The sequence below is a fragment of the Panthera onca genome, chromosome F2 (genome assembly GCF_046562875.1).
Source record: "Panthera onca isolate mPanOnc1 chromosome F2, mPanOnc1 haplotype 2, whole genome shotgun sequence".
NCBI lineage: Eukaryota > Metazoa > Chordata > Mammalia > Carnivora > Felidae > Panthera > Panthera onca.
The window spans coordinates 4160892-4174980 of NC_138356.1; the positions used below are offsets into that span (position 1 = coordinate 4160892).

Sequence of the window (14089 nt, forward strand, 5' to 3'; positions counted from 1 at the left end):
AAATATAATATAAATGCACTGTAGTTGCTACATACATAGTGAGCATGTGGCGAGGAGGGGTATTGGCTTATAAGCAGATGGATTAATCAACCAATTAAGCAATCAATCAATATAACTGCAATGATTATGAGAAAACAATATTCTCAAATACCTAACATGATATATACCTTGTGGTCTGTTCAAAAACAGGTCAGGAAGAATAAGCCCACTCAAATTGTTATGTTTACTTGATAATAAAGGAACCAAGATCAATCAAATCAATCTGGGCTGACCTGTTGGCTGACGAGACGTTAGCCTTTTCTTTATCGTTTCCTTTTAAGTCCCTTACCCACGAACCTCAAGTGTAGAGAGTGGCGTCAACGATGTGTTCTTATTTATGACAATTACTGTCATTGGACCCCTACACCTGTGTGCATGATACACGATCAAAGGTCTATTTGGATTTGGAAGTAAGAAGGTTATGTGTAGGGCTGAGTTATCACACGGTGCACAATACCGGTCAAAACTCGAAAGGCGGTTCACTATGGCAGATAGAACTTGGGAAACGATATCTAAAGTTTGGGAGAGCATCGATTAACATGTTAATCTGAATCTTTTTTTTTTTTAATTTTTTTTTCAACGTTTTTTATTTATTTTTGGGACAGAGAGAGACAGAACATGAACGGGGGAGGGGCAGAGAGAGAGGGAGACACAGAATCGGAAACAGGCTCCAGGCTCCCAGCCATCAGCCCAGAGCCTGACGCGGGGCTCGAACTCACGGACCGCGAGATCGTGACCTGGCTGAAGTCGGACGCTTAACCGACTGCGCCACCCAGGCGCCCCCATGTTAATCTGAATCTTATTTGTTTCAAAATTTTGCTTTTATTCTGTTTGTAAAATAGTTTGGCTATTATGGTTGTATAAAATGTCTAGGCATAAGGAATTTTAAAAAATCTCATCTTCATCTTTTGACTTATTCATAAAGTGGAAATAATAAGACTTGCTCAACATATAGCTCAGGCCAAACATGATTATTAAATAAAAAGGCATGCAAAGTTCTCTGAAAACTACAGGTCACGATGCAAATATTAGGTGCCTTTCAATAATTACTATGTTCAAAACCCATAAGGATTTACTCTCCTTTTTTGGACCATACTCTCATCCTACTCTCACACTATTACCAATTGCTCCTCTGTCGTCCTATCATTTCTTCAACTTGACCCGCTTTTTCTCCATGTTAATAAGAAACCAACAAGATGTGAAAAGGAGAGGAAAGTAACAAGAAAAGTGGCATAATATGTAAATATTGTTTGCAATAATTAAATTATAATGTGCACAAACAGAAAGCACATAAAAGTTGTTCACAGATTATTAAAAGTACATTAAATATGTAGTATGTTCACAAAGAAAATATTTGTGGTAACAATAACTCTCACTTATGTCATTTTAATTATGAATTCTTAAGGTTTCATAGTTTTATGATAAAATAAAACTACCCTTTTTACTATTCATTCGGTCTCAGTATTGTTTTATTTGCTATGGTACAAATTGCGAAAAGATTTCCATAATGTTCTCAGAACAGCACTGCATTATTGGGAGCAAATTCAGTTTATTGGGGCACATTAGAATCAAACAATACTGTTAATATTTTATTTGTCTTAAAAACTACCTCAGTTGACGTTGTAGGGATAGAATGTTCAGAAAATGTTGAGTATATTCTCCATCTTTTTATGCAAAATTTTGCAGATGTGAAGGAAGAACTAGATCATTTTCTTTTGTTAAATCTTGGGCTTAAAATGGGGGGAAGAAGTCTCAGTAGGGTTACAGACGAGCACGTTTAAAGTTGTCTAATGAACATCTCCTTTCAGTTCTGTCCGTGCACCTATCACCTATCACCTCCAAGGAAGATAAAGTCCAAAGATAAATGTGAGTCCTTTGAAGAAAGGGGAGTTTGGGGTCATGGCCCACCAACTGCTGTGAGCCCACCCTATCAGAGCATGGCCCAGATGGGAAGGATGTGGCAGGGGGTGGGGGCTGGGGGGGGAGGGAGAGGGCAGAACAGGACGGAGCCAGAGGAGGAACACTGCCACAGGACACCTGTACCCCTGCCTTCACTCTCACCACAGAATACCTAGACCTCAATAAAAGCTGAGTTTCTTTCACAACTGCATATTCTTTATCTCCCCCTCCATCTTGGAAAAAAGTAGCCAGGTAATGTAACTGTCATAACTAAATAGACCTTACCACATTAAATCTTCCCTTAAAGAGAACGGCAGACTGCCAATGACGCTGGACAGAGATGTCCTAGGAAACCAGACAGTCCCACAGCATACAAATGGACACTAATGACTGCCTTTGTGAGATAATTTTCTCTGAACAGCAACAAGTCTGCCTTACTCATCATTTTGCATCATTAAGTATGTAAATGGGCTCACTGTCTTGCAGGCTCCACCATGATTTCAGAAATGGGAAAGGAAAGACACTAACTACTTCTTTTTGGTTTTAATAGTTGAGGTGTGCCTTTGATTTTCATTATCTGCTTTCTTTATAATTTCTTAACTATCCAAACATTACTACACTAAAATTTTGTTCTTGAAATTTAATGCTAATATTTTTTAACATGTGGCTTATATCAGGATAGACGTATGTTTTCAGAATAGGTTTTATATAGGGGTGCCTAGGTGGCTCAGTCTGTTAAGCGTCCGACTCTTGGTTTTGGCTCAGGTCATGATCTCACGTTTCCTGACATTGAGCCCCACGTGGGGCTCTGTGCTGACAGTGCAGAGCCTGCTTGAGATTCTCTCTCTCTCCTTCTCTCTCTGCCCCTCCCCTGCTCATGCTCGCTCTCTCTCTCTCAAAATAAATTTTAAAACATTCTAAAAAGCAATAGGTTTTATATATAAATGGATGGGAAATGTGTTCAAAATGGATACAGGTATTATAAACATATGCAGATGTGTATTAGGTATATGTTGTTGTTTATAGAAATATTTCACCATTGTATTATTAAAGTCTGACAAGTGAACAAGATTGTCATGTATCTATTAATTATTATGTAAATTAATGACATAATCATGGTACATAAATATAGTAACATAGCAACTTAAAATGATTCAATATCAATTTTACTTCATTGATATATTTGGGTAAAGATAATTAAAATTTTCTGATAGTTCATAGCTCACTCACTGAGCAACAACTTCAGTGGTTTTGAAACAGATGTTTTGTCTAGACAATGACAAGTCAGTGGATTAGAATGTCAAAAATCTGAGTTATTCATTCACAATTTCAAAAGTAACTAGATCCCAAAAGAATTAAACAAGCCAATTGATAATATAGCACTTGGAACACACGGTAAATGCCCAAGAAATGTTAACTTTTTATTAGTAATATTAGTATCAGTTTAATAAAGGTTATTTACTTAGCATAAAAGGAAAGGTCTCACTAACTTCAAGTCAACTGATGCCACCTTAATTCTCACTTATAACTTATTGGGTTGAGGATAGAGTCAAAGTAGGGAATATTATAAGTGGAAATATTATTTAGAAAGCTATTGCAAAAACCCAAATGACCAAAGAATGAACTATAAGAGAGGAGGTCAGGTGGTGAAATGGAAAAGAAGCATTATTTGCAGCAAAAACTGGTAATACAGTTAGGGTAAAGAAGGAGGAGAGAGCAGAAAAAAATCGGAGGAGGCTCTGACTTCCTCCTTACAGAAGGACCTCCTTATGGACTGTATTGAAGGGAGTTCAGGTGCGAATACATTCAAGATGGGTTTCTAACGTGTGGAATCGGAAGAACTGTGGGTCATCCGAAATGAAATGTCCAACATACAATTCGATCCCCAACTTGGAATTTCAGAGAAGATGACACTGTTTAGATTTATTGTTATATAATCACAAACAGTCCGTGTGTGTTATTTGTGCTGCAAAATTTTCATTTAACAAATGCTGTGTCACTATTTCGTTTTTGGCCTCGTCTACATATTATCCCAGCGTCTCACTGGTAAACATCCCGTCGTGTAGATGTGCTCAAAACTGCTTCAGGACTATTGCTGCACATTTGAATACTATTGGAGAAGCAGAATTCCTACGCCAAGAAGGACTCTTGAGAGTGTCCAATTCCACTTTTTTAAGAAATGAGAAAGTTAATTCTAGTTATGGGTAAGTAAGGTATCCAAAGTGGCTGAGATCAATAAAGGTAAAAGCATGATGACTTAACCCAGGCTTTCTCCCACTGTCTCACACTGCTAATGTTCAATATAAACATCTTGTGTCCTCAGTTAGACTGAGCCATTTTCACAAGCAAGAAATGAGTCAGAAGAACATACAGTGAATTATGAACTTCAGAGCACTTAACGGCATATCAATATATATAGGAAGCGTTAAAATAAATCATGTTTTGAACAAAAATTGTGAGGCTTTTTTTTTTTTTGGTTTAAAGCAATATGTGTAGCTTTCATATGCCAAATACTATCCAGAGACAGAAGTCTGCAGATCTGTGTAATGTTCGCCAATGTAAAATACTTTTGAGGACAGCCTAGGGGAGAGGCTCTCAGTAAATACTGTATCAGCCTTAAAGGCTTTTAAACATGTATTAAAACTATTAAAAATTGATTACATCTATGGAAAAAAAACTCCTTAAAATAATTACACCTTGCGGAAACCCTTTTTTCTTTTGCTATTATAAATGCCTTACTTTGAACATCAACTCATTCAAACGTATGGTGTATATGTATATATATACATATATTAGTAATATATACTAAGAGAGAGAGAGAGAGAGAGAGAGAGAGAGAGAGAGAGGGAGGGAGGACTTCCTTGGTCTGCTATATATATATATATATATATATATATATATATATATATAGCCCAGATTTTGCTTTCATTGTTGTTGTTTATTTTTATTATTTTGGATTACTTTCTATGGTTATATACTCCAATACAGGATGGAAACTCAAAAGGCATGATCCTCTTTGTATCACTTATTACACCCTGAGTGGATTTACAACATTCCATAACTGCTACATTGGGGCAGGAAGATTGGAAAATCCTCCCATAATGAACTGTCTTTTCCCTTTAATTAGGATGACTGGTGAATGAAAGAGCCTAAGTCATAAAATGTTCCATAAGTGATATTTTATATTGACACATTTCCTCCTATTCTGCTAATTTTGGCTGTGTGAACACACACACACACACACACACACACACACACACCCCGCTTGTCTTAAATCTTAAATTTATTCAAAACTTAAAAATGTATATCTTCATATTTTTTCTTCTCTTTATAAAAATATTTCTAATATCATAAAATTTATTTGGTATGAGATGCAAACATAAATTCATCTCCCCTTATATTGACATATAAATGTCTCCAGAGCGAAAAACATAATTTTTTTCTTGACTAACTTCTTTTTTTTGTACTACTTTAACCCTGTAGCCCGACTTTCTACTTTCTGTGCAACAGAGCAGAATAGTGGTAAATGCTATCTATCACTGTTTTGAAATCTGGTGAATAGAGTGATTAATACATATGAATCTAAATGTTTTACTGTTAATGTGTATATATAAAATGGGTAGTTAAACCTCAGTCCACCACAATGAAATTCTTATGCTGGAGATTCTAAAATATTGACCGCTGTGATTGTAGTGTTTGTGTGCATGTGACAGAGCAAAACAGAGAGACAGACAGGGAGAGAAGATGCAGAGAGAGAATATTTGTTTTTGTGTCTGTTTGTTTAGTGGTAAGGATTTCTAGCATTTCTAAAACACAAAAGATATTAATATAAATTTTATAGTAAGTTTTTTTTCCAAAATGCCCAAGGATATTTTCCCATAGATCTCACAAATAGTTAAGCAGCAGAAAAAGGACCCCATAAATTTATAAAAAGATACAACTGAGGTGCCTGGGCGGCTCAGTTGGTTAAGCATCCGGCTCTTGATTTGGGCTCAGGTCACGATCTCAGTGTTTGTGAGTTCAAGCCCTGCACTGGGCTCCATACTGACAGTGTGGAGCCTGCTTGGGATTCTCTTTCTCTGTCTCTTTCTTTCTCTCAAAACTAAACAAACCATTTGTTAAAAAAGAAAGAAAGAAACACAACTATCACAGATTTTAAATCAGCAAAAACATGAACTCATAGCAAACAGAGAGGAAGGCTAAGATTTTGTAACTTTAAGAAATTCTATATAAGAAAGAATTTCTGATCCTCCTAGAATACATATGTGGCAGTTACTAGCTACATTATTATAATTTTAGGAATAATATTCTACAGAGAATTCATCTTTACAATACAGTATAATAAATCTGTGAAGATTGATGTGCCATTAATAAAAATCTGCACTTTAAAAAAAATATCCCAACAAATAGAATATTTGGAAGTTTGATATTTTAGGAGAATTCACAAGTAGAAGAGGATAAAAGTATTGTGCTCTATCATGGAAAGATAGTGATATTTCTAAGGATGTGATTTAATTACATAAATCTATTTTTACCCAGGCCTGTATTTATAATGAGAAGAGTTACCCAATATTTTTATAGACCCATAAGAGCTCAAAGGAAAAAATAAATCTGCAAAACCCTATTTATGAAATCTGCCCATTTCTAAGGAAACCAAAAAGCAGGCAAAGCCCAAAATAGTGCTCCATATGCTCGTGGCTGAACTCATTTATTTCCACCGCTGACTGTCAATAAGGCAAAAGCTCCTCAAAAGCCCTGATGTCAGTTCTCGTGTCCCCATGTGCTATGCCTTCTCGAATGCCTTCCCACGTGGAGAACACGCCCGGCCGCCATCACAGCCTGTCTCCATTTCCATAACCAGGGCTGAGGTCGCCTCTTGAGTCTGCCTACAGACAGACTCTCTCACGTCTAATGCAAACTGAGTCAGTGAAAATTTTAAAAAAGGATTTTATTTTTTGTAATACAATGACAACTTTTTTTAAACAGTCACCATTGATAACCAACTGGAAGAGGGCTCCAGCTAAACCACCAGACTGATGCTGAAAGGTAAAACAATGCCAAATATGTTGGCCAATCGTAAATGTTCCTAAATATTGAGATATTTGTTCTCAGAGCGGCGGATCTCCCCTAGAAGTGTGATTAGTTCTACAAGTTCCATTAGTTGGAGCAACTAATACATGTTAAATTCCACTTATTTAGCTATGAATGTATCTTATATTCCAGAATTTTCAGTTACTAAGAAAACATGGTATATATTTATTTGCAAATCCTCGCCATTTATGTTCACTTTTGGCTCTGGTGTTTGATGCCCTTTCAGGTAGTTTACACTTCAGAGCTTCGATTTTAAAAATAAAATAATTTTGGGGTGCCTGGACGGCTCAGTCAGTTTAGCATCCGACTTCAGCTCGGGTCTTGATCTCGCGGTTCGTGAGTTCGGGCCCCACGTTGGGCTCTGTGCTGACAGCTCAGAGCCTGGAGCCTGCTTTGGATCCTGTGTCTCCCTGTCTCTCTGCCCCTCCCCTGCTCATGCTCTGTGTCTCTCTCAATAACAAATAAACGTTAAAAATAATAATAATAAAAATAAATAAATAAATAAAAATAAAATAACTTTGAGCTCATATTAACATGTTTGACTAGAAAGAACATATAAGGGACCCTATAGGGTAGCGAGGCGAATCAGTTAGGAGTAGGGGTAGAAGCTTTCAAAGACATTGATTTGGGTTGTATAAGGAGCCACACTTACCAATGACCGTGAGAAACATGTTGGCCGCAACAAGGCCAAATGAGTTCCGAGCCACACATTCATACTTTCCTTGGTCTGCTTGCCCTGCATCATAGATGGTGAGCACGCCTTCACCACTGACATGGAATTTACCACTCTCCGTAATCTGAACACCTGCCTAGGGAGCGGAAAGAATTGCCACGGGAAGAAAATGTGATCGTTCAAAAAATAATACCTTACATTTTGTTTGATATAGCTTCATTTGTTCCACAAATATCTGAGCACTCACTGTGTCAGGCACTAGAGGTAATTTATGAATACAATGAAGAGAAGAAAAGAGAGAGGAAGTGCTTGTCAGGAAGCACAGTTTGTCTCCCTCTCTATAATAAATATGAAACTCAAAATTCAATTATGTAATTATTTCCTATTATGATTATTTTAAAATAATTCCCATGAAGCAAAATATACCGTTTATTCATATTTTTCTTCTACAAAAGGGTTCTGACAACAACAGTAAAAATAAAATTTGAAAAGAAGGAAAATTTTCATAAATCTACAACCTAAAAGCATCAAAAATATTTTCATATTACGGATTTCTCTTCTATTTCTTCTTCACATGTACTCACAAGCTTTATGTTGCTGCAAAGTTTCACATATCGGTGTTTCTTAATTAAAACACTACCTTAAGAAGAGAAAATGACTACATTTCATATGAAATATTATTAAACCGTATTCAGTTACGGACAGCCTGGGTGGCCCAGTCGATTGAGTGTCCGACTTTGGCTCAGGTCATGATCTCGAGGTTCATGAGCTCGAGCCCCATGTCAGGCTCTGTGCTCACAGCTCAGAGCCTGGAGCCTGCTTCCGATTCTGTGTGTCTCTCTCTCTGCCCCTCCCCCACTCACACCTCTGTCTCTTTCTCGCAAGGGTAAATAAACATTAAAAAAATTCTTAATGTATTCAGTAATTATTAGTATGCTTTATGTACTTTTCATTATTATGTCATTACCTTTCAAAAGTGTTTTAATGGTTATTTATTTTCGAGACAGAGAGAGACAGAGGACACAAAATACTTGCATGAACTGCAAGATCATGACCTGAACCGAAGTCGGAGGCTCAACCGACTGAGCCCCCGGGCGCCTCTATGCTGTTAACTTTTAAAAAGGAAAAGATATTGGCTTTCTGGGACTGCACCGGAGTGGAGCAGGGGTAGAGACGCTTCTCTCCTACCCCTCCCCAGGAAACACAGGAAACTGAGAATGGGACCTGCTGTTTCAAAAGAACTCAGATCCCAGGGATGGCCAGTAGGCCCGAATGTAACCAGAAAGGTTCAGAGTGAAAAAAATGCCTTATAGGTCTTCAGATGCTCACAGTTGTCTTTGACCACTACTAGAAAACAAGTCCAAGGTGACCGGTGGCTGGTAGGTAACTCAGGGCAGGCGACGGAGGAAGAAGCAGGACCTACCACATGGAGGGTAGGTGGAAAACCACCAGAAGTACAGAAGGGGTAAGAAGTGAGCAGGTGCACAGGCAGTAAGGCCCAGAGGGTCTCTTTCCTTCAGGACTGCCTCCCTCCACTTCCTCTTGCTGGACCATCATCACATCTTCTTTGCAAAAAGCACTCCTTTCTGCTGTCCTTACATACGGCCAGACGCCTCAGGCTAAACCTATAGTTCTAAGTTGTTGCTTAGAGTCTCTGAGCTATCAGGTAGATTTCCCATAAATTCCTGACCTCCTTATTTTAGGTAGTTTCTGTTGCTTGTAGCAAAAGTAGCCTAACTCACAGTCATTTTAAACTCATGAATTTAGGATCACTATAAAGATGAAATGTGATAGTGTATAAAAAATGTCTGGCATATAGTCAGCCCTCCATCAATTCATTTGGGATTTGAAGCTACCTTTTAGAAATTAGACTGAGCTATTTTGCTGATAAGATTATATGAGAGAGCATTTGGTATAATGCCAAATAAGGCTTTAGAGACTGACCACAATGTGTATTTTCCACTTCCTATTTTTAGTCTAAAAATATTCGAGTCATCTCCTATTACGTTCAAAAGAAATTATAAAAACTATTCAGACTATTTGAGAGTACGTGAGCCCAAAGTTTCAGCTCTGAGATCACGATAAACTTACTTTGTACAGAGAACCACGCGTGATGCTCAGCCACAGCACAAAAGGGAGCCACCAAAAATAAGGCCTTGTTGCTATTTGGCAACAACAAAAGTAGCTTTGCAACTTTTCACCAACTTTACTTTTTGTCAAAATCCTCTGTAAAAACTGACATTCTTCTGTATGCAACATCACTTATTTTTGAGAACATCAGAATCTGAGGCCAATCATTTCATTTTAATAACAATCTTAAAATGAAAGAAACAATTACATTGAAAGGATATAGCTCAAAGAACCAAAGGAAGTAAAAGATATAAATGGGATGCTATTTGTTTTACAGTCGCTGAGGTCTTGACCTACCAGAGGGTTTTTTTTCATGTCCCTTTGCTTTAATACCAAGCTTTTCGTTCTTTTCTTGCTGTAGTTAATGCCCTACTTTTAAGCCACTTCTGAGTTATTCATTCAAAATTGTTTCTTGCTCGTCACTAAAACTTCTAATCTATATAAGACAAAAGCAATTTTTCCTTAGAAGAATTTAGTTATGCTTATGAAGCTTTCGTCACCAAGCAAATGAGAAAGGATAAATTTTATCAAAGCCCTGAGCCAAAATCAGATGCAGTCGCTTAAAAGATGAACAAAAAAGAAACAGGAAATAAACTTGTCTCGGTGTAAAATGCATTCCTCGCTAGCAAAAATCACAACAGTAATAAATCAGTGTGAGAATCGCTACCTGTTTTCAGTAGGTCAATACATTTGTCAGTGTTTTTAATATTACTCTACTTTTAGCTGAGAGCCTACCTTATTCCAAGTAATCACGGGCTGTGGTTCTCCTCGAGCATGACACGAAATGTTTATATTCTTGCCAACCTGTATACTCGTGTCCTGAGGTAGTTGAGTAAACACTGGGAGCGCTGTGGAAGCGAATCAAAATGACGTCATGTCAATATCATTTTTGTCAGCGTGCTTCATCCAAGTCAAATCGTATAAACCTGGATATGACATAGGTTAGCCATACTAGTTTTTTTAAAAAGCAATTACTAGGACATCTGAGAGAATAATAAACATCAAAGCCGTGGTACTCAGGATAGATATGAGAACAGAAAAAAAGGAAGAGAACTATACACAGCCTCTATCCTTAATATTTTAACCCTAACCTTTAACCTTAAATATTTGTAGTATTTACTTCTTCAGCTAAGTAGCGGGTACAAGCATTTTCATTATTCTTTTTCAATATCTTTTCATAAGTCTAAAAGAAAGATACATGGTAACATCTATAATATATTGCTGGCTAAAATAAAGCGACTCAATCTTACTTTATTTCCTCAAAAACCAAACTATTGTGTCTTACCTCATATAAAATAGATCGTTGGAATAACCCTAGAACTACTAAAGAAATTGAATGCCTAACTTTTTTTTAATCCTCAGACATCAATCTTTAGGAAAGAATTAAAATCTCTTTACTAGAGATTCTATCCAACATCCAATCTTTTCTAGAAACTAAAAGAGGAGGGTGTGTTTCCAGACTCTTTCTAGGTGGCTTACTTTAATATCAAAACTAGATAAGACAGCGTCAAAATCAAAAAAGAAAAAGAAAATCCTACAGGCCAGTACCTCTCATGAATACAGACACAAAAATCATTCATAAAGCACTGGCAAATAGAATTCATCAATATTAAAATGTTATTTCAGAAGTGCAAGACTGGTTCAGTACTTGAAAATCAATCAATGGGACCTACCATACTAACAACTAAAGAATAAATGTCCTGGTAATTTCAATCGGTGTCAAAAGCATTTTGCTACTTTTAACACTCATTTATGATTAAATAAAAACTCTCAGAAAAAAAATAATAGAAAGCCTACACAACTTGAAAATGAACACAGACAAAAACCTATCATAAACACGCTACTTAATGGTGCAGGAGTGAATGTTTCCCCTTCTGATAGGAAACAAGGCCAAGAATGTCTTCTCTCAGAACTCTGATTCCACATAGTGCTGGAAGTTATAGCCAGTGTAATATGGCAGGGAAAGGACATAGAAGACATACAAATTGGAAAAGAAGAAATAAAACTGTTTCTATTTGCCGATGATATGTGTCTACACAGAAAATTCTAAGAAATCTACAAAAATACTTCAAAGTGAGCTCAGTAAGATCGCAGGATACAAGATAAATGTAAAAAATATCAATTATGTTTACATATTCAAGCAATAAACATATAGACACAAAAACTTAAAAAAGAATACCTTATACAATTTTTCAAAAACGTTAAAATATTTGCATATATAACTAACAAATCATGTATAGCACTTGTATGCTGAAAACTACAAAATGTTGATGTAAGAAATCAAATGAGATGTAAATGAATGTAGAGATGTATCGTACCCATGGATTGGAAGTCTCGAGATAGTAAAGATGTTATTTCTCCACAAACTGATACTCGGTTTAACGCAGTTCCTTTCGAAATCTCACAAAGATTGTTTTTGGAGATATAGAGAAGATTATTTTAAAATGTATATGGAAATGCAAAGGAACTGAAGTAGCTAAACAATTTTGACAAAAAAGGATAACGTGAGAAGAATCAACCCACCAGATTTTAAGACTGGTTATATAGTTATGGAAATTAATACTGTGTGGTATTGATGAATATGGGCACAGACAACTGCATCAATAGAACAGAGAAAAGAACCCGATAATACAATCACACAAATATGCCCAACTGCTATTGACAAAGGTGCAAAAACAACTTAATGGAGTCCTTTTCAACAAATGGTGTTGGGCAATTAGGTACGCAAAGGCAAAAAACAAAACAAAACAAAAAAACAACCTAAGCTTGACACCTCGTACAAAAACTGACTCAAAATGGACAACACACCTAAATATAAAACGTAAAACTATACATATAACTTTAAAAAAACAGGAGAAAATCTGTGGAATGTAGGGCCAGGCAAAGAGTTCTTAGATCCTACATTGAAAGTATAACCCACCATGGGGCACCTGGGCAGCTCAGTCAGTTTAGCATCTGACTTCAGCTCAGGTCAATTTCACAGTTTGTGAGTTTGGTCAAGCCCTGCATTGGGCTCTGTGCTGACAGCGCAGAGCCTGTCTAGGATACTCTCTCTCTTTCTCTCTCTCTCTCTCTATGACCCTCCCCCCTCTCAAAACTAAACAACAACAAAAGAAAATATAATCCACTGAAGAAAAAATTGAGAAACTGGACTCCATCGGATTTGAAACCTTTCGTGTTGGGAAGACCATGTTGAGAGGATGAAAAGGCCAGTTTCCAACTAAGAGAAAATATTTACAAACTGCATATACGACAGAGGACCAGTGTCTTGAATATACAAAGAACCCTCAAAATCCAACACTGTAAGATGAAACAATTCAACTAGGAAATGGGCAAAAGGTATGACATCGCACTGAAGAGAATATACATGACAAATCAACCTGTGAAAATATGCTCAACGTCATTAGTCACGAGGGAAATGAAATGCAGGTTAAAGCCACTATAAGGTATCACTACACACCCCTGTCAGAACGGCTAAAATGAAACATAGGGACAACACAAACCACTGACAAGGACGTGGATCACTCATACATTGCTGGTGGGGATATAAAATGGCAAAGCCACTCTGGAAAATAATTTAGGACCTTCCTTAACAATTTAAAGATGACACTACCCAGGCGCCTGGGTGGCACAGTCAGTGCCAGCATCCAGCTCTTGATTTAGGCTCAGATCACGATCTCATGGGACTGAGTCCCGCATCGGGATCTGTGCTGACAGGGTGGAGCCTGCTTGGGAGTCTCTCTCTCCCTCTCGTTGACCCTCCCTCCCTCTCTCTGTCAAAATAAACAAACAAACAAACATTAAAAAATAACGACGATGACATTACCATACAATCCAGCAAGTGCACTCTTGGGCATTCATCCCACAGAAATGAAAACTTAACTCTCACATACAAAAACCCATATGGGAATATTTATAGTGGCTTTCCTAGTAATAATCAAACAATAAAAGCCATATGCCCTTAGGGCGCCTGGGTGGCTTGGTCAGTTGAGCGTCTGACTTCAGCTCAGGTCATGATCTCATGGCTTGTGAGTTCGAGCCCCCCGTCGGGCTCTGTGCTGACAGCTCAGAGCCCGGAACCTGCTTCGGATTCTGTGTCTCCCTCTCTCTCTCTGCCCCTTCCCCACTCATGCTCTGTCTCTCTCTCTCTCTCTCTCTGTCAAAAATAAATAAACATTAAAAAAAAAATTTGTTTAAAAAAAAAAGCCATATGCCCTTCAACGAGTGAAAGATTAAATAGACTATGGTACATTCACA

At 37.3% G+C, this 14089-nt stretch overlaps 1 protein-coding gene across 4 annotated transcripts in view; it reads right to left on the reverse strand.

The window, feature by feature from the left end:
• PXDNL (peroxidasin like) overlaps positions 1 to 14089 on the reverse strand; it is a 419548-nt gene that overhangs the window by 78557 nt on the left and 326902 nt on the right. For all 4 annotated transcript variants that reach the window (XM_060610502.3, XM_060610501.3, XM_060610500.3 and 1 more), the window contains 2 exons: positions 10568 to 10680; positions 7682 to 7838 (listed from right to left, as the gene is read on the reverse strand). In XM_060610502.3, the coding sequence (XP_060466485.3) occupies positions 7682 to 7838; positions 10568 to 10680 (270 nt within the window). The remainder of the gene's footprint in view (positions 1 to 7681; positions 7839 to 10567; positions 10681 to 14089) is intronic.